This window comes from Osmerus eperlanus, chromosome 5 (assembly GCF_963692335.1).
Source record: "Osmerus eperlanus chromosome 5, fOsmEpe2.1, whole genome shotgun sequence".
NCBI classification, from domain to species: Eukaryota; Metazoa; Chordata; class Actinopteri; order Osmeriformes; family Osmeridae; genus Osmerus; species Osmerus eperlanus.
The window spans coordinates 16,145,286-16,164,345 of NC_085022.1; the positions used below are offsets into that span (position 1 = coordinate 16,145,286).

The following is a 19,060-nucleotide window of genomic DNA, read 5'->3' on the forward strand; positions in this document are numbered from 1 at the left end:
AGGCTGTGTGGGGTGGGGAGGGAGGTAGGGAGAGAGATAGATGGTGGGAGGGAGCTAGAGTGGGAGAGGCAGGAGGGTGTGTGCGCATGAACCACCCTCTTCCACTTCTGCTTGTGACTACTTCTGTGTGAGTTCCCTTCTCTCACACAGAATATAAAAAAGTTGGACAAAGTCTGTTTTAGCTCCATTAGCCACCAGACACCAACAGCTACTCTCTCATAGCACGGACTGTCTTTTCCTTTCCTTTTTTTTACCGATCACTCTCTCCCTCACACACAATCTCTCCCTCTCACTCTCCCTCTCTCTCTCTCTTTCTCACACACACGCGCACACACGCACCCACAAACCGACCCTCATTCCTGGCAGAGAAGACAGGACTACAGGAGAGACCATACACACCTCTTTCTCCTCCAGTTACTCACCTAGCCATCGCCAGACATTTTGCCCAGGATGTGGACTCTGCTCTTGGGGTCACCTTTGGATTTCTGGCCTCTTCCAATTCAGAACCAGCTCAAGGTGAGGGGCTCTACCTCTGCCCAGTGGATCGCTCTTGTCTGGGGCTTATTTTGTCTGGTTTCATCCTGGATATACTCTTCTTTGTTGCTGGATTTGATGGCGAGAAGGGGGTTTGGTTTTTCTTCTCCCTGCTCAGTTGGTAAGACAGGTTGTGTGAGGTTATGTGTGAGGCGAGTGTGAGAGAGGTTGAGGGAGGCTGTAGTTAGAGGGAGCGTGAGCCGGCGAGGCAGCGTGGTCTGCCCTCGCTCAGACAAGCTTACGTCTGGAGTCTCCGAATCCTCACAGTACAGACACAAAGGAGACAGCCGCTCACGCGGACTCACTCTCTCTCTCTCTCTCTCTCTCTCTCTCTCTCTCTCTCTCTCTCTCTCTCTCTCTCTCTCTCTCTCTCTCTCTCTCTCTATCTCTCTCTCTCTCTCTCGCACACACACACTCTCCGTGTCTCTGTCTCACTACGCACACACTCTCCCTTTTCTCTCTGTCTCACACGCACCGTCCCTTTCTTTCTCCTTCACACACACCGGCGAGTGGGTCGGGAAAGAGAGCGGTGAGCCGGCCCCAGACAGCGGTTTCTCCTCGCGCCGTCTGGTTGTAGAGGTTGTGTCTAGCCTGTGTAGCCTTCAGAATCCCTCTCTGTGCTGTTCATTCAGGGGCAGACAGCAGAGAGATAACACGTTGCCGTAGTGCTACAGCAAAGCCGCTCCGCCGTTGTGTCTAACGCTTGCCGCGCTCACAGGAAAAAAAAGAAATTAATCAATCATTCCACCTTTTCCACTCTCTTTCACTCTCTCCCCCCCTCTCTCCCCCTCTCTCTCCTCTCTCTCTCTCTCTCTCTCTCTCTTCTCTCTCATCTCTCTCTGTCTCTCTCTCTCTCTCTCTCTCTCTCTCTCTCTCTCTCTCTCTCTCTCTCTCTCTCTCTCTCTCTCTCTGTCTATGTCTATCTCTTCTTTGTCTTCCGCTCCCCCAGGATTTATTTGGGTTAGCTGGAGAGGATTTGTAGGCTTGGAGCGGCATATTTCTCAGGTGGAGAGTTGGTGCTGAATCGAGCACGTCTAGATTAGGTTGGATTAGTCTGAGAAGGAAGAATCATTCCGGTGTCTCTGTCTGGCTCTGTGCCAAGGCACAGTTAATAGGGAAGCTGTGCATTTGAACGGTTTTAAAGACGAAGCTGTGTGGCTGTGAGTGTGCACTTGTTTGTGTGTGTGAGTGTTTGTGTGTGTGTGTGTGTGTGTGTATGAATGTTTTTCTGTGAGCTGTATGTGATTACATTGCCCCTGGGTTCTTCAAAACATGTTACCCTGTTGGTTTGACCTCAAGGCATATACCGTGTACAAGAGTTGATAGCTGTGTGTGTGAGTGTGTGTGTGTGTGTGTGTGTGTGGGTCAGTGAATGTGTATGTGCGTGTACAGGACTTGTTTGTCCTGAAGTATCTACTGTATAAGATGTTCTTGTTCGTGTGTGCGTGTGTGTGTGGTGGGGGGGGGTGTAATTGGTTTTCTGTGAGTGGTGTCCTGCGGTGGTAGCTGCCTGACTTGCCCAGGCCTGGTCTTTGAACCCTCAGAAAGGAGCACAACCACCCTCTCCTCCCCACCCAACACATCATTAAGAAGGGCCTCAAGGACATTGTCCATGCAGTCCAGACTCCCATGTAAACCAAGATGGATTACTGGAACGGTTTAACAACATCGCTCCTCTGACCATGGACCCAGCCAACATATGGCCCTGTAATGACCAAAGAAAACGGCGGCCTCGGAAATTTGACCTTCAACCAGAATTAAATAACATCTCTCTCTCTCTCCCTCTCTCTCTCTCTCTCTCTCTCTCTCTCTCTCTCTCTCTCTCTCTCTCTCTCTCTCTCTCTCTCTCTCTCTCTCTCTCTCTCTCTCTCTCTCTCTCTCACGCTCCATCTCTGTCTTTATCTCTGTCTGTCTCTCTGTCTATCTCCCTTTCTCTCTCTTTCTCTCTCTCTCCCCTCATCCCCCTGGTCCTTCCCGTTCCATGTTGCCATTTTCTCTCCCAAATTCCCCGCTCTCTCTCTTGCAAGTTTCCTCTCCTGAAGACAACATGTCTCAGATGGAAACCTTTTTAACCATTCCTGATCATGGGACACAAAACACCCTCTGCTTTCGAAACATTCAGGACCATCCACAATCTCCTTGTAAGAGAGGTGAGACGAACTTTGCTCTCTGGTGCCTATCTGTTTGTTTGTTTGTGCAGGCAGGCAGGCAGAGTTGGCTGGGCTCCATCTCTGTTCGACTCCTCAGAGCACTCCAACCAGGCTGTCATGTTAAAGGAGGTCTGATTGATCAGGGTCCTGAGTCCAGGTGTGCACGGACCAGCTATGTGTAGCACACACACTTACACACACACTTGCGCGCACACACACACACACACGTGTGCTCACACGCAAGCATGCATGCCCTTACGCACACATGCACACTCTCGTGGGTGCACACACATACATGACCAACAGGTCTGTATGTCCCTGTATTTGCTCCCAAGGTGCAACAACCCCTCCTCTAGCTGCCAGTGTCACATTTCAAGGTGAGGGCTGGTAAGGGGCCCTCAAGGAGTGGGACCAGAGGCTGACAAAGAGGGCTTGTGCCTGGGCAGGCTGGGGGGGAACGTCTCCTGCCATCGGAGACTTCCAGACACGTGTTTGCCCTCTCCTCAACCATTGGACTGTTCCCTCCACCACCCACATTCAGACTCGCCACCAGCCCTATCCCAGGCCTGGCCTCGGGCCTCAGCCCAGGTCCAGCCTCAGCCCACTCCCTGGCCCCAGGCCGAGCCTCAGTCCATCCCCCAGCCCCCCGGCCCCAGGCCCCAAGCCCAGCTACCCTTGTTCCTCTACAGCAACTCAACGTTGAGTCATTTCTCTCCTCCTTCTCGCGTGTCCCCCCCCCCCCCCCCCATCTCCAAGGTGTCGGGCCCCATCTCTCACGGAAGCTGATCTGCATTTAAACTGATCTTAAATGGGGGGCGGGGGGGCGCTCATATTTCAGGTGGTCTGCATCTCTGAGAATGCTGTTAAACCTATTCATTACAGTTTAAAGCCTCTCTGTGAATCCCGGTCTCCCCAGCAGCCAAGCCAATGCCCCCCCCCCCCCCCCCCCCCCCCCACCTCATCCCTCCTTTTCCTTCCTTGATACACTGGAGTCTTTGTAGACTGGGCAACGCTCCTCCACACAGTTCTGTAATGCATACACATCCTTAATGCATGAGACAAGCCCAGCCATCTCCAAAGCCCAAAATCTCCAAGCGGAGCACAAGCAGACTACATTATGCTTTGCTCCGATACTCAGGCTGTGGTGAAGTGCCTTTCTTCATCTACGAAACCGTGCATGCAAAAACTGAAACATTTGTGCGCGTTGACACAACTATTTACATGTTGTGTTTCCCTTCTTACATGGTTTTAAAGTAGAGTCAGGTCTTGTCCAATTTGCTCGCGAGATCCGATGTCGAAAGTCATTGAATGTCAACAAGAACACCCTGTAACGCACCCTCGTTCAAGAGCATTTGAGAGGCGGACCCTCTCACTGCCAAGTCTTCAAAACACACTAAAAGAATAAGCGTTGATGGAGCGAGAGAGGGAGGGAGGGAGAGATGGAGAGATGGAAGGAGAGACGGGCTGGAGGAGGGGGGGAGAGAGAGAGAGAGAGAGAGAGAGAGAGAGAGAGAGAGAGAGAGAGTCCTTCAGGTGACTTTGCTCCGGTGAGTCCAGTCTCATGTTTCACCTGCCCGCCTTGTCTGTATGTGGAACCGTGACGAGCCCGGCGAGGGCTCACCACAACACGCATGCTGACTCTGCAGTTTCAGTGGGGCCCGGAGAGAGGGAGGAAGAACAGGGAGAACATGGGACACTGGATCAATGTCACACTGGCGGTCATGGGAATTCTCAGTTCCTATGAGAACCAGCCAGAAAAGATCATCCGATAAGGAAATATTCAACAACAGCATGCTAAAATGATTGTGTCAAACCACGTTACGGATAGTGTTGGACTAGCTTAGATTTCTGAGAAAGTACAGCCTGTACAGAGAGAATGAGAACGAGAGAAGTGAGAGGCAGACAGAGATAGAGAGAGTGAGACAGGGACAGACAGAGAGAGAGAGAGAGAGAGAGAGAGAGAGAGAGAGAGAGAGAGAGAGAGAGAGAGAGAGAGAGAGAGAGAGAGAGAGAGAGAGAGAGAGAGAGAGAGAGAGAGAGAGAGAGAGAGAGAGAGAGAGAGAGAAGGAGGGAGAGAGAGGGACAGAGGTGGAGAGAGTGAGACACGGACAGAGAGACAGCGAGAGGGGAGGGAGTAGAGAGTGAGAGAAGCTTGTTGATTCCAGGGTAAGCAGCTGGAGGTATTGGCATGTGCTGTGTAAAAGCTTTCTCCCCTTCTCTGTACATTCAGACTCTCCATGGTCCTCACGGCCCTTTCTACTCCATTAAATGACAAAAGCAGCTTTGGTAGAGTCACCGCCTCGGACTAGCAGGATGCTAGTCTTTATAAAGCAGCACAGAAACACTCTCTCTGCATGCTAATGGCAACAGCACCTCTGATTCATGAGACCTCAGTCCTTTCAGCGCAGGACAGGCTGTGTTCACTTTGATCCCTCGGCCGCTCTGCAAGACCTGGAGTTGTTTTTCTTCTTTTCAGGGACATTGTGGTGTGTGTGTGTGTGTGTGTGAGTGTGTGTGCGTGTGTGGTTGTGGTTGTGGGGGGTGGGGTTCCATGTGTGTGGGAGTGTGGTTGTGTATGGATGTGTGTGTGTGTGTGTGTGTGTTGGGGGTTAATGAGTTGTAATTTTTGGGAAGTTTATTACACCAGCTACCTGTTGGGCAACACCAAATCAACTGCCACTAACGGCTTTACCTCGGTTTATATTCATATGTTCAACATGCCATGGTTACACTGTGCTGCCTGATAAGAAGGAAGATTCTGGCACATCCTGTTTAGGAAATGATTAAACAATACACAGTTTAGGAGGACATTAACGCGCCTCCTGAGTCTTAAACGATTGGAGCATTTGAAATTCATCTGCACTAATAGTGCAATGGTTTGACTCACATGCTCATGACTCGCATGAACACATCTTCATGGTTCAACAGGGTCAAATGTTATGTGAAGTACAGAGCGAGAGAGAGGGAGAGAGACAGACAGACAGGCAGACGTAAAGGCAGGCAGGCAGGTAAAGCAGACAGACAGACATACAGACAGGTAAAACGGGCTGACAGATAGGCAGGCTGACTGATAGGCAGACAGACAGACAGACAGACAGACAGAAAGACAGATAGACAGTCACTGGAGTGTACATCTCAGACCTGAGGGCTCCTAGCATGTGGTCCCTCTGTGCCTGGGGCCTGTCTACCACTGCTCCACAGTGAATCTTTCACTGCGCTTGTTTATTACTGTCACTATGGTAACACTTCATCAACAACTGCGAATGAGATAGTGGAGGCATGGTGTGATTTCCTGTCTGCATGTGTCACTTTGTGAACATGATACAGATAAGTGAAGCTGATAACTGAATTGACTTGTGTCGGTTGTCAAGCAAACAGCTCATGCAGCAAGCATGAATCATAAAAAAACAGAACTAGTCCACTTCCTCAGAACCTAATAAACTCTTATTCAATATTTGAATATTTGAACAGGTTAGCCCCACTACAAAATGCACAATTGTTGCCTGTTTCACTGGAAGGATATCCATTCAGCATTCTAATGCAGAAAAACAGATGCTGTTCTGGGACTGAGAAATCAGTGGTTTGAAAATGTTTTAGACTGTAATCTATAAGTATGTCTCCCATGAGATCTGTCTGCTGTTGAAGCTTTAGGGAAATGTATGGACACATGAAGAAAATGTTCACCAGAGACCAGACAGAAAGTCACAAGACAGATGCAAACTCAGATGCAAATATTTAGCTGTTGGTACTGTGCAAAGTATCAAGCCCCCCTTGGTCTTTCACTGTTGAAACAAAACGTTTGTTTTGGATGGCTTCAGGGCTGAACAGTACAGAGGAGGGATGTCTGGGTCTGATGTCTCAGTGATGTTCCTGTCTGTCTCATGGCATTCCTATCTGCTTCATGGCCTGTGCACGTTTCACAACCAGACATTCGTCTGCATCACAGCAGAAATGCGTGATGAACTGACTCATTTAAAGTACACTATCTCATTTAGTTCATCTACGGTAAATGATCTGTTTCATTGTGCCATTCAAATGCCCCTCTGCATGTGACACGAGACGAGATGAACGCCACAGCGACACAAAAGGCAGAGGAAGTCATTCCAATGTACAGAATAGCTGCTTCCTCTCGCAGACAAACATGGCTGAAAATAAGTCAAACAAAGCCCCGGCCCCACAACATATGATTGAGCTGCTGTGTGGAGACTATAGGAGGAAACTGATGAATCAGAAAGCAGCTGGCTCATTGTAAGAGATATGGATGGTGGGTGAACGGGGAGGTGGGGATGGGTGAGGGGGGTGGGAACGGGAGGTAACATTATGCCCCATCTGCTTCCTGGAAGCAAATCGCAACCGTGGATGAAGCAAGGCCACAATGCACTGTGGAGTCAATGAACAGTCAGTGCCCAACACGTGTAAGGTTGGGTGTGTACATCCAAGAGGTGTGTGACACACATTGCTGAGGGCTGTTAATATAGAGGTGTCGGTTTAGCGCTTTGGCCCTTTCCCACTGTGTGAATGTGACCAGGGTACCAACCACTGTCTTCCATCTGTTTGTGTATCTGTCGCTGGCCTTGGCTGTTGCTATGCACCGTGTTTTGCTAACACATGCCCAGCCTCTGGCCCTCTCCCTCTCTATTGACGAATAAAAAGAACTCTCTCCTGAGGCTTGTTTTACCCAAAAGCGACAAAATGGCGACCGTGAAGCCAAACTTCTCAATTGGCTTCCAAATGTCACCATGCACAAAAGGGGTAATACCATGGCATGCTTTCTGTGCTAAGTTTTTTCTTCCTCTCCTTTCCCCCCTGTCCTCCCCCTGTCCTCCCCCCCACCTCCCTTCTCTCTCCCTTTCCTTCCCAGCAGTGAAGTCTCGTAGCTGCAGCCATGCAAAGGTGTTCCATGTGGAAGGAGCTGATCGCTACGCACTGACCTTTGACCTGGCCAAGGAGCTGTGTGAAAGTCTAAACGCCACCCTCGCCAGCAAGGAACAGATCACAGAAGCTTACCAAGAAGACCTGGAGACCTGCAGGTGAGGTCACCCCGCTTGTCTCTATGACAACCACATGAATCCATTTGTTTCCCATGTCACTTTGCTCAATATTTAGGATCAGCCTTACATCTAATGCAAAAATAAAGTACAATACAGCACCATTTTTGAAAACTATTTTAACACTTGATATAATAATAAACCATTGTTTAATGGACACAGACTGACAGGTCCTTTAAAAGGAACTTTATAAAAAGCATTGTTGATCATTCTGTTTGGCAAAACAAATATACAATGGCTGGTCCATAGAAGTCAGTAGAGAAGTCACTTTCTCTATTGTAATGTGAAATACTTATTTCGTAGGTATGGTTGGATCAGCAACCAAAATACCACCATTCTGCGACACAAGGCACATCCTAACTGTGCCAACAACTCGACTGGTGTTGTCTTCCTTCAATTCACACCTGACAATCTCTTTGATGCCTACTGCTACGATGCTAAAGGTGAGCCATATCTACTTGAGGTAACAACACTTTATTTAGAAGTCCTTGTAGGAAGTATAAGCTGTGCATTCAGAACACTTTAAAATATGTGGTTTTTCTTTAGTCCGTTCAGCTACTCCATGTTGATGTCATACTGTACGTTGGAGACAGGACAGTGTGGAACACCTGGAATGTTCTTCTGCACTTCAACACTTTATTCGCTGTGTCCACAGCCGACCCAAAGAAGAACTGTGACCAGGCCATCAACCAGGACTCCACCGGACCCGACAGCCTCGACGGAGTAGAGGAACAGCTGGCTTCTGACGCTGCAGGTGATCATCCTCCTCATCCTCGCTCCCTCATCCTCAGTCGTCACGGTCCGTTTGCTGGGTCGTAGTCCTCTTCGTTGCTTTTCCTCGTCCTCGATTTCTTTCTTGCTCCCCGTATTTGGTGAAGGGAACCAGACAAGATAAATACCACGCGTTCGGCGTCAGAACACTACTATTGTCCCGTTGACAGGACTCATTTTGGAGTTGACTGTTGACGCTAGACAGGTCGACAGGCTAACACCGCTGGTTTACATGCAGTGCATGTTTTGTCTGTCAGTGAAAGTGTGTGAAGAAAAGCATATAAAAAAGGAGCAGGATCTATTCTAGACAGATCATTCTATCAACCAGGATGGGATGAGAACAGACAGCTAAATTACCACTCCTAAAACAATGCAGGGAGGGGCTTCAGTAACCTGGATCCCAATGGCTCATGTCTATAGAGCAACAAACCACCAACAGCCAGTACCACCCTCCAACCCTATCCGCCACGCCCATCATCCAACCACCAGTCTCCAGCCAAACCCTCCTGCCCTCCCAGCTCTCCCATCCTCCAGCCCCACCCTACACCTCCACCTCTCATTCAGGGTGCGGTGGGTGTTTCCCATGAGTTGTGCCATAAGAGCCCATGTATTCTGTCAGAGTCAGGTCCGCTCTAGACTTTTCATGCTAACTGAATAGCAGTTGGCAAATGTTTAACAGATGAAAGGAATGACTGGTTTGCGTGTGCAGATGCATGTTTACCAGGTGTGAGTGACTGTACCGTGTCCTCTCACCTCTCACCTCTCACTGTACATAAAGCTCCTCTTATCTAATGTAGAAACAGGGAAGAACCCACATAGACACTGATCCCCCTACTCCCCCCCCCCCCACACACACACATACTGCCCCACAAACATACTGTCACTCACACATACACTGCACAAACAATCCGACTCCACCTTCAAACAAACCACAAGCATCCCCCACCCACATGCAGACCCGCTTCCTTTTCAACCCTGGTTGTTCATTAATTTACCACACTGGTATGTGAGTCGGTGTTTCACTGTAAGTGAGCATGAGTTCTCAGTGATCCCAACAAGATTGAACAATACAGCTATATTTTCAGTTTTGTCAGAGTTGACCAGCCAAAAGGCTTCGCCGAGACACAAAGGCATTATCTCAACCTGCAAATTTACTTCCAAGGTTTTATTGGATGAATTTCTTCTGCGTTATCACTTGTCAGTTCATAAAGTCGGGTTGGTGTGAGTTTACGGGACAATGTGATGACCTGTAAACAGATCGCCTTCAATCTAGCAAACCAAGAATGATGTCATCATTACATAAAGAAATATGAAAGAAGATAGCTGTGAGATTCTCTACCACTGCGGAAAAAAAACATTGTCAAAGACCTGTCTAGCCAAGCAGACATTAAAAACTGTTATAAATATCCCACCCGACAGCTAATCTTTATCCAGATTGATAATAAGTCAATTGATTGACTGTAGTTGTTTAATTCTGGTCTGTTTACCCAAACTAAGTTTCTTGGTTGAATACGATCCTCATGTTGACTGGCTGTAGCCATGCATTGACACTCATCTCCTCTTCCCCTCCAGATGACACCACTCAGCAGCCTGGGGACCTGGAGGATGAGGAGAAGGTATACATCCAGACACAGACCCCAGACCTAGAGGATGAGGAGAAGGTATACATCCAGACACAGACCCCAGACCTGGAGGATATGGAGAAGGAATACATCCAGACACAGACCCCAGACCTGGAGGATATGGAGAAGGAATACATCCAGACACAGACCCCAGACCTGGAGGATATGGAGAAGGAATACATCCAGACACAGACCCCAGACCTGGAGGATCACCCAGAGGCTGAGCCCACCTCCCAGCCCGAGGACTCGCACGAGGTCCATCTCAAAGACGCTGGTGCCGACCCTGCTCTCGACAGCCAGAACACAACCCTCACCCCAGAGACGGAGACCGAGGATGGCATCACAACTCCCGAGACCGTCCCTGCCTTCGGAGGGGAGGAGGACTTAGCCGTGCCCGCGTCCACGGACGCCGGTCCGGACGCATCCGTGGAGGAGGGGCAGACGGAGGGGGCTTCAACGGCGAACCCTGTTGGGGAGGAGGAGCAGGCTGGAGGGAATGATACCCAGGGGGCCAGTCCCTCGGGAGAACCTGGACTGACCCTGGAGGACACCACCGGCTCTGGCATGCTGCCCCCCACCTCCGAGGAGGAGAAGACCATCACGGTGACACATGTGGAGAAGCCAGCTGGACCACCGGAGCCCACCATCGAGGGAGGAAGCATGGAGGTGAAGGTGGAGGTTATTGAGAAGAAGGTGAAGGCGGAGGCTAAGGAGGAGGTTGCAGGTGAGGAGGTTGCATGTTTAAACTTATGCTTCAGGCTTTTTGTGATGTGTACACTCTAAATGCCAACTCTAAACGCTAAAAGCCAACTATTAAAATATGACTTTCTTATAAACGGGGTTAGTGATAGTTAGAGTAATGCATTAACTGGTATATGATAACATAGGCAACAACAAAAGAATATTGGTACTGGTATCATAGCATAATTGTCCTTAGATTATGAATAGAATGAGATTTGAGATTGTAGAACTACAAACAGTAAATGTTGATCTTTAGAAAAATGTCAATCATTCTGCCATTGCATAAGGTTGAACTAACATCCTTTGCTTGGTCAGAAAAAAGTCCCCACCTTATAATGTGCTTCCTGGCCTGTATGAACAAACAGCTATAAGTGGAAAATGGTTTTAAACATAATGGTATCGGAGGACTAAAATGTAAATGTCACACTGAACCTCAGATATTTTCCTATATGATACTGTTGCACCAGTATGCCCAGCCTTCAAAAAGTCATCTCAAAACTGTACCCTGGTCTGTTACCACAGCAACGGATAAAAATCTTCAGAGCAATTCATCATTTTTAATCACACGCGTCACACCATATTGCCATCGGCATTTCTGACAGAGCACAGGCTTCTCTCTCAAAGCAGCCTATCATGTAACATTTAATGTCTAAAATGGAAAGTGTTGCTGTTTGCTTCTCTCTTCTTCTTGTTTTTTTGTCTCACTCCATCCACACATCTTGTTATTGGTGCAGAACCTATGAGGACACATTTGTTTTGTCACAAATAGTACGCCACGATTACATACTAATACTATGGGAGCAAAGACAGGTGGAAAGTACTGGAGCAGCAAAACTGTAGTCTGCATCACCCACAAGCGACAGGTTGTCGCTCTAACTTGGGAAAGTTTTAAAAGACTCAACTCGCCCCCTGGTGTTGGAGGGAAAAACTGTTTTATCAAACTCAAACAATTAGACGGATAATGCACGACCTTGCAATTACCCTGATGTGCAATCCCAAAAGAACTATGAAAGTGTACCAAAAACCTACCACACTTTGTATGGCTTTTGACTTCCTGGGCCTTGAAGTGAGATCATCTGCTTCTCATAGAGGCACAGGAGGTTAACTGAGGAAGGAAGTCATTTTTCTGTTACCATTACATGAGACAAGTAGACGGTTTGGCTTCTGGGAAGACTAAGACAGATCACCTCTTGTTCTGAAGATTTCCATTCTTCCACATCCTGAGTGTGAAGGAGCATCCGTGGACTCCTCTGTGGAGCGTGTTTGAAGATGTTCAAACATCTGTTTGTGCAGGAGCAGGGAAGAAGTGGAGAGAGGCTGGACCAGAAACTGTCACAGTTTGACTCTTCCTCTTAACTCACTTTTCACATGGCTTTTCATCCTCTGAGAAAAATATTGAATATAATACAGAAATAACACACACTGAAATATAATATCACATTTATATACAGTATACATATATGTCATAAACCTTCTCACTGCATAACCTGAGACTTCGAGCTCTACTTTAACCATTCCCATGGACTTCAGTTGGGGTCATCCAGTTAACTTTGGGTAAATCATTTCATTAAATCCAAACTTGTGCACTGCTGTGCACCACTGAGTTCCATATTAGACCTCAGCTGTGAGGAGTGAGGAGACCCAGAACGGCTTCAAACGTTGCCTCTTTCCTCTACCCTCGTCCCACACATGCAGCACACGGGGGAGAAGGTCAGCATACTGAAACGCTGCAGAATCGTGCAACATGTTTAGCCTCAGGGAGATTTCCCCTCACTGTTCCTATATGACTCCTCTCAGCCTAAACGCAGAAGCAGAAGGATTTCACGGTAAATAACAACCCTGTTGATCTGCGTCAAGCACCTACTCCGCCCCCCCCCCCCCCGCCCCCACCGGGTAGACAGGGTTCCAGGAAGTCAGAGCGTGAGGCAGATACGACAGCCACGCTGCACATTCATCACCCCGTGATCATTTATCTGCCTCGCTGACAGGCAGCTTTGAAAAGCCTGGTGTGTCTCTGACAGCGACAGCCCCGTCACAGACACAGGTCATTAACCTGGATGTTTCAGTTCAATGACTCCCATGTGACTGCACATCATGTTTTATCCTTTACGGGGGGTCCTGATGACGAGGGGTAGAGTCAGCCTGTGATTGAGTGTGTGCGCAAGAGTGTGCATGCGTGTGTATGTTGTGTGTGTGTGTGATAGACAATGCAATCCTGCATTTGTAGTGTACTTATGTCGAAATGATCAGCACGTGTGTGCTTGTGTACGTGTCTGCGAGCGGAGCAGAATACACCCTAACGTGTTGACAGTGAGTGCCATAGCAGATGACTGATTCCTGCTCTAATCTGGCTGTTCCTCCACAGCTCAACCAAATACCAAAGCCGGCAGGAAGGGACCAGGAGTGGGACCCGCACCTACAGCCGCGGGGCAGCAGGGTGGCTCAAGTGAGGATCCCCCCCGGGCTACATCCCCGCCCCCCTCTCCACCCCCACTACACCTCCACCCCCCCCCCACCCCCCCCACACACACACACACCAGTCTGATACTTGATTGCCATTTGTACTTTTTCCCCAAAGCATATATATATATATATTGTATATAAATCTATTCTGACGTCTGCCTGGCACCTTTTTATGCAGATTGGGTTGTGGTCATTGGCGTGATCGTGGCTGTGGGCGCCATTCTACTTGTTTGCGCTGCTATCGCCAAGCGAAAGAGGTGAGTCCGGAGTCCCTCGCCCGTGACTGCTCTCTCAGTCTATGCATGTACATCAGGTACACGTTGACATCAGCTGTTCCGGCGTATATACTGTATACCATGTTTAACTGTTTTGTGACATTTTACATTGTTTTTCACTGAGCAGACATATGTATCCAAATGACACACACATAGGGCATATAGAAAGTACAGTATAAAAATAAGGATCAGAAGGGCATAGTTGTAACAGTATTGTGGTGGTTCAAGTCAAGTGATGGTCAGCAGGCACAGTGCAAAAATAACCCCTCAACTATACAATATCAACTCAACCAGTCCAGTGCAACAAAAAACAGCAAAACATCTCCAGATTAAACTCATCTGTTCGGCTGTCGTCCCCTCAGCTTGTGTGGGAAGCAGCAGTCTCTGATGATCTCGTCCAAGGACGGCAGCGAAGGCAACGGGGCGGCGTCCTCGGTGGCCGGCTCCCGCGCCCAGGAGCGCGAGCAGGAGATGGTGACCCTGATGAACAAGGAGAAGATCCAGGAGAACGGGAACACGGAGGAGTTCACCGTCATCACGCTGGAGGAGTCCCCGGAGAAGGAGCAACTGGCATGAGGGGGGGAGGTGGAGATGGAGCAGAGGGCGCGGGGGAGGAGGAGTGGTGGAGAAGAGGTGTGGGTGTGCGTGAAGGGGAGAGAGGTTGGGAAGAGGGCGCGGGAGGTCATGACACTGGGACAAGACGTGAGTGAGAGTGAGAGACAGGCTGGCCGGGACTGTGATGGACACCTGGGACTGAGATTGCCTGGCACCGAGTAGACACTGAACATGCCAGCTAAGGTGTGTTTGTGTGGGTGTTGGAGGGATGGGAGGGAGGGAATGGTTTGAGGCTTTTATGATCTAAATGCTTTAGTTATATTGTTTAGGTCTGGAGTTTTGCTGTTCTGCCTACCTGTTGCAAGGCACGGGGTCCAGTACTAACCATCGGTTTTGAGAAGGTAGGCCTTTAAAAGCAGGAAGTACAACATTCCACTGAAGTCAGGATAGTCACCATTAGGGTGGGTACCAAACCAGACTAAATAGTGCACAGAAGCCCAATGAATGACTGGTTTGAATGGCATGATGTGTGTGTATGTGTGTGTGTGTGTGCGTGTGTGTGTGTGCGTATGTGTGTATGTGTGTGCACAATGTGTGTGAGAGGAGAGAGGATGACACAGGGGCACAGAAGTGTGGGTGAAAAAGATTTAGGGGAAGGTTTCGCTGTAAAACATTGCTGATAGGGAGTATCTAGCAGAGTCCTTCCTATTCTCAAAACAAAACACACAAAACAGCAACAGCCTCAGAATCTGGTGGACAAATGAGTTGTCTGTTAATGAGGCTTTCGTTTAGTATCAATGTGTAATATCTTTGTTATTTCTCATTCTTTTATTACTCGGTATTACCGTAACCTTGTGTACATTTCACGTCTCCTGTGGATTGGGATTGGTTGTTTATTCTTCAAGTAAACTCAAGATGTCACTATCTTAATTTATGCAGTTTGGATTCTCTTTTCTGTTTTCCGTTTGATTGCCTATGTATATACTGTATGCGCTTTACAAAATGCCTTAGCAATAGCTGTCAATCATCTTTTATTGGCATTTAGGTGCCATTTGATCAAATTTAAAAAAAGAATGTGTCATATTAAGCGCAATGCCTATGAGGCAACAATTGTGATTTTCAGTAGAACGAGTGGATGTTGTATAAATAAGCTTGATGTATAGCATACATACACTGTGGATCCTGAAACACATTTAGATGACATGAAGGACCATGGCATGAGCAGTCATGTTGAGTAGGTTGCGGGGTTACATGGATGATCTGTGTGTTCTAAGAGCTGATCTAAGATCTGTTTGACGTCTGGGATACACACACTAATCACACGAGTCCTTTCATCCTCTCATGCTGGGGGAAACCTGACCGTACACGCTGTCACTTAAGATTCTTATTTCAAACTCAACGGTTGTTAACTGTAACCCATAGCAACCAAGCCGCCGTCTGGAGGAGTAGCTCCATCCAGGAAAAGGCGTGGTCAGCAGTAACGATGTAGGAGGGCGAGACACTCGGTCATGACGATAACAGCACCAGCACACCACCAGGAAACACGTTAGAGATAGTCCCTTGCTCCTGCCCTTGCCATGCCTTGGGATGGATGCGACAGGCCGTGACAGGCAGCTCCAGGGTACTGTCTTCACGCCGATCCGTGTGCCTGCGAGCCTTCAGCTCCACACTCACGCGGGATTCCCCGGCGATCCTCACCGCGAGTCTCTCTTTCGTCATAGAGCAATCCATTTGTATGTGTGGGTATTGTGAAATATTATCATGTCCATATTTTGTTCTGACAGATTGTTTATGGTTTTCACTGAGGCAGAGACGCTTTTGCCATTTCTCTCCCACCTACGGTATTTGTTTTTGAGTTGTACTGTTTCATCCTGATTCACTCTGATCAAATTTAGCAAACGTATTAAACTAGGTGAGCATAACGACGAATTAACAAATGATTGTTAATAAACCCATTTGTCATGGTTCAAATAAATGTGTATAGAAGAGATGTTATTGTGTTCATTCAGAGAGCATGAATGTGTAGGTTATGAGTGTGTGCCTGTGTGAGAGAGGAGAGACTAGACAGAGAGAGAGACAGAGAGGGAGAGCGATGGAAGGAGGGAGGGAAGCGATAAAGAGTGGTGTGAAAAGGGAGGTGAATAGATTCCCTGCCGCTGCTCTGGAGCAGGGAGGAGGAAGTACGGTTGCCATGGTATCCGGGTCATGATGCAAGAACATTTGAACCCAGGAAAGACAAAGACGGCAGACGGCCATTTTGAGAATTGAGAAAGGGACATTTCCAGTATTACAAATATCCACACAGAGCAAATGAACCAACATTTTCATTTATTTATTTAGCAGATGCTGTTATCCCTAGCAAAGTACACAAGAACATATAGCCATAGAGCAGTCATAGAGATGATAAACAAGCACTGGAGGTATACAGTTCTATAGTACTATAAGAGTACTACAGTAATTGTACATGATATATGGTAGTTTTAAAAGTATGTAATAGTTATATATAGCATAGATACGAGTGACGTATATGTAGGTATTGCATATTGTGCCCTTACATAGTGATATAATGCAACATGTGTGACAAAGATTAATTCACTGAATAGTATGTGTTTAACCAACCCAAAATAGCTCAAATACTCAAGTATCATTGATACTGTATTAGTATGGTCTACTCAGGATTGACAGAATGATATTAAAAGATATTATGTACATGTATGGCCATGCTGTTATCATTATACTTTATATTGGCTGTGTTCACTTAGGTATGACAGACTTCCTGCAAGCCCCATTTTTTATTTTTGTGAACTGCATTGCCCCATTTAGACCACTCATTGATTCCTTCATCGCTTTCTTCCTGTCTTCTGTGGAAAAAAAATATTATCAGGACAAATATGTTAGACATATGTTAGCTATTTCTCTATTATATGAGACATAAAAGTGAAGCACAGATATGGAAAGAACATTAAGGCTGATACTCACCAAAATGTTTGTGTAAATGGTAATGTCCTGTCTCTCTGGATCTGCAGACAGAATTCTCCTTGGTCTCCCCACAACAGGCATACCTGCCGTTTAGGTAAGCCTGCTCGTGGTTGATAATGGTCTCAAACTCGTACTCCAGAGAGTTAGCATTCACCTGGGCCACATGCTCCATGCAGTGCATTTTTCCATCACCGCCTTTGATGTACTTAGACCTTCCCAGCAGTGTCCCGTAGTTTTCATAGAGCACCACAGTCTGCCATTCATAGGTGATGTCATCAGTCCCCAGGAGGTGAGACACCTCGTGGATGAGGGTTCCCGGCTTGGAATCTTCACACAGGTTGTCTGGGGCACTCCAGAAAAGCTCGCACAAATACACATTGTTGTCTATCGGTATCACACCTGGTCTGACGTAGGCAAAGACATCGTTGTACTCATGGCCTGTGTCCTGTCTGAACTGGATCTCCTTCATGATCTTCAGCAGGTCTGTGAGGAGCTTCTCTGTAGGGATGCAGCAGAACGTATAGGGGTCCACAGGGTCCGCGCAGGAGTAGCGGTAACTGACAGGAAAGCCATAGAACTTCTTCTCCAGAGCGTCCTGCAATATCTCTATGGTGGCCCTCCTGGTCTGCTCTGCTATCTCCAGCCTCTTCCCACTCAACTCAGAGACGTAATCAGACATCTTGTGGCCCTCAAAGAAGATTTAGACAAAATGTTCACGTTCAGATATAGCTTGGCTAGTTTGGCTTCAGTGGAAGGTGCAGCTCTGGTGTTTCTGTCTGGTTTCTTTCATTCGCTCTCTCTCCTTCTCAATCATGTTCTCCCTTAATGCATGTTGTCCATTTGGATATAACAGGCTCCAGAGAAGAACACACCATCACTCACATCTGTATCTTTCCACATCCAATAACTACAATCCAGTCCCGCACTTGATTCCCATCTGCAAATCTCAAGATAATGTACTGTACGCCTGACACCAGTCAATACACAAATTACATGTGCCTGTTCAATTTTCTCCACATTTGATCATTCTTCCTCATTCTTCATTTTCTCCCTTTTAGAGACCAGTAGCCCTTCTTGAGTTCTGGAAAATGAAAGTAAACATGGGTGTGTCTTAGTGACTTATTATATTTTCTCAGTGCCAAAGTGTGTGTGTGTGTGTGTGTGGGGGGGGGGGGGGCTTTTATGGGTGGCTTTTTACTCTGTATAACTCGAAACAACTATCATCTCAGTATGCCTGCGCCTCGTCCATTAATTGTATATTGGGGGACAAGTTATCCGTTATTTCTCAACGTGAGAAATGGTTGAAATGCGTGCGAAATACAGGGTGTTGCGTGAGAAATAGCTGAAATACGAAATGAGTCTCACGGCGAATGCGTGAGACTTGGGAGCCCTGGTTACTAACCTTTAAAACAGGAGATATGAATACAGAATACTCGATGTCAACTTCGCTTCACCTAATCCAAACGGCGGGTCCTGCAAATTCCTCAGCCACGGTCGAAGAGCTCTCCACCATTGACTTTCAGATGGACTTCAAAATACAAGTCCCTTTCTATTTGAAGTATTTTTTAAATAAACATGAAACTACTTTACGTGACTGTTAATTTTGAGTGCATCACACCTGTCACATCTGCGAGGGTTTGACCCATAGACTGTGTATTGGACGCAGAAACATACCGGAAGACTAGAGTCTCGTGTTAAAGAAAGGGCGTTTTCCGTCCTGGGTTGGCCTGACGGTGTGCAACACAGAAGTAGTTTTAAAATCATATTGTTTTGTGGTTCTACTGCTTTCCCCTCTTTGAATGTTATTTATTTATTACCTTAACTATTCTGTTTCAATATTAGTTGTTATGTTGTTTGTTTTGTGGTTCTACGTTTAATATAGAAGGGGTAGATAGAGGTCCGTGAGCTAATGGTTAACACCA

At 47.4% G+C, this 19,060-nt stretch overlaps 2 protein-coding genes and 1 long non-coding RNA gene across 4 annotated transcripts; 1 reads left to right on the plus strand and 2 right to left on the minus strand.

The window, feature by feature from the left end:
• Positions 1 to 318: 318 nt before the first annotated feature.
• LOC134021290 (CD44 antigen-like) lies at positions 319 to 16,147 on the plus strand. Its single transcript, XM_062461959.1, is given in 9 exon segments — positions 319 to 460; positions 463 to 516; positions 7,549 to 7,714; positions 8,036 to 8,175; positions 8,388 to 8,486; positions 10,076 to 10,849; positions 13,232 to 13,312; positions 13,508 to 13,586; positions 13,967 to 16,147. Coding segments are annotated over 9 exon segments (1,617 nt in total). The 5' UTR covers positions 319 to 450; the 3' UTR covers positions 14,181 to 16,147.
• On the minus strand, positions 11,490 to 12,134 carry LOC134021291 (uncharacterized). Its single transcript, XR_009930490.1, has 3 exons — positions 12,054 to 12,134; positions 11,896 to 11,971; positions 11,490 to 11,603 (listed from the first exon to the last, which is right to left on the minus strand). It is a non-coding gene; the product is annotated as an uncharacterized LOC134021291 (long non-coding RNA).
• Positions 16,148 to 16,472: 325 nt separating the features above from the next.
• On the minus strand, positions 16,473 to 18,816 carry LOC134021288 (uncharacterized). 2 transcript variants are annotated; one of them, XM_062461957.1, is made up of 4 exons: positions 18,541 to 18,816; positions 18,021 to 18,219; positions 17,139 to 17,826; positions 16,473 to 17,020 (listed from the first exon to the last, which is right to left on the minus strand). In XM_062461957.1, exons 2-4 carry the CDS (start codon positions 18,036 to 18,038, stop codon positions 16,914 to 16,916), a joined length of 813 nt encoding a protein of 270 aa, XP_062317941.1. In that variant the 5' UTR covers positions 18,039 to 18,219; positions 18,541 to 18,816; the 3' UTR covers positions 16,473 to 16,913. The 2 variants fall into 2 exon arrangements, with proteins under 2 accessions (XP_062317941.1, XP_062317942.1); XM_062461958.1 differs by lacking the exon at positions 18,021 to 18,219 and having other exon boundaries at positions 18,541 to 18,814.
• Between the last annotated feature and the right edge of the window lie 244 nt (positions 18,817 to 19,060).

Coding starts and splice junctions, on each gene's coding strand:
- LOC134021288 (XM_062461957.1), bottom strand. Junction 17,021..17,138: donor CCATTTACACAAACATTTTG/GTGAGTATCAGC, acceptor TTTTTTCCACAG/AAGACAGGAAGAAAGCGATG.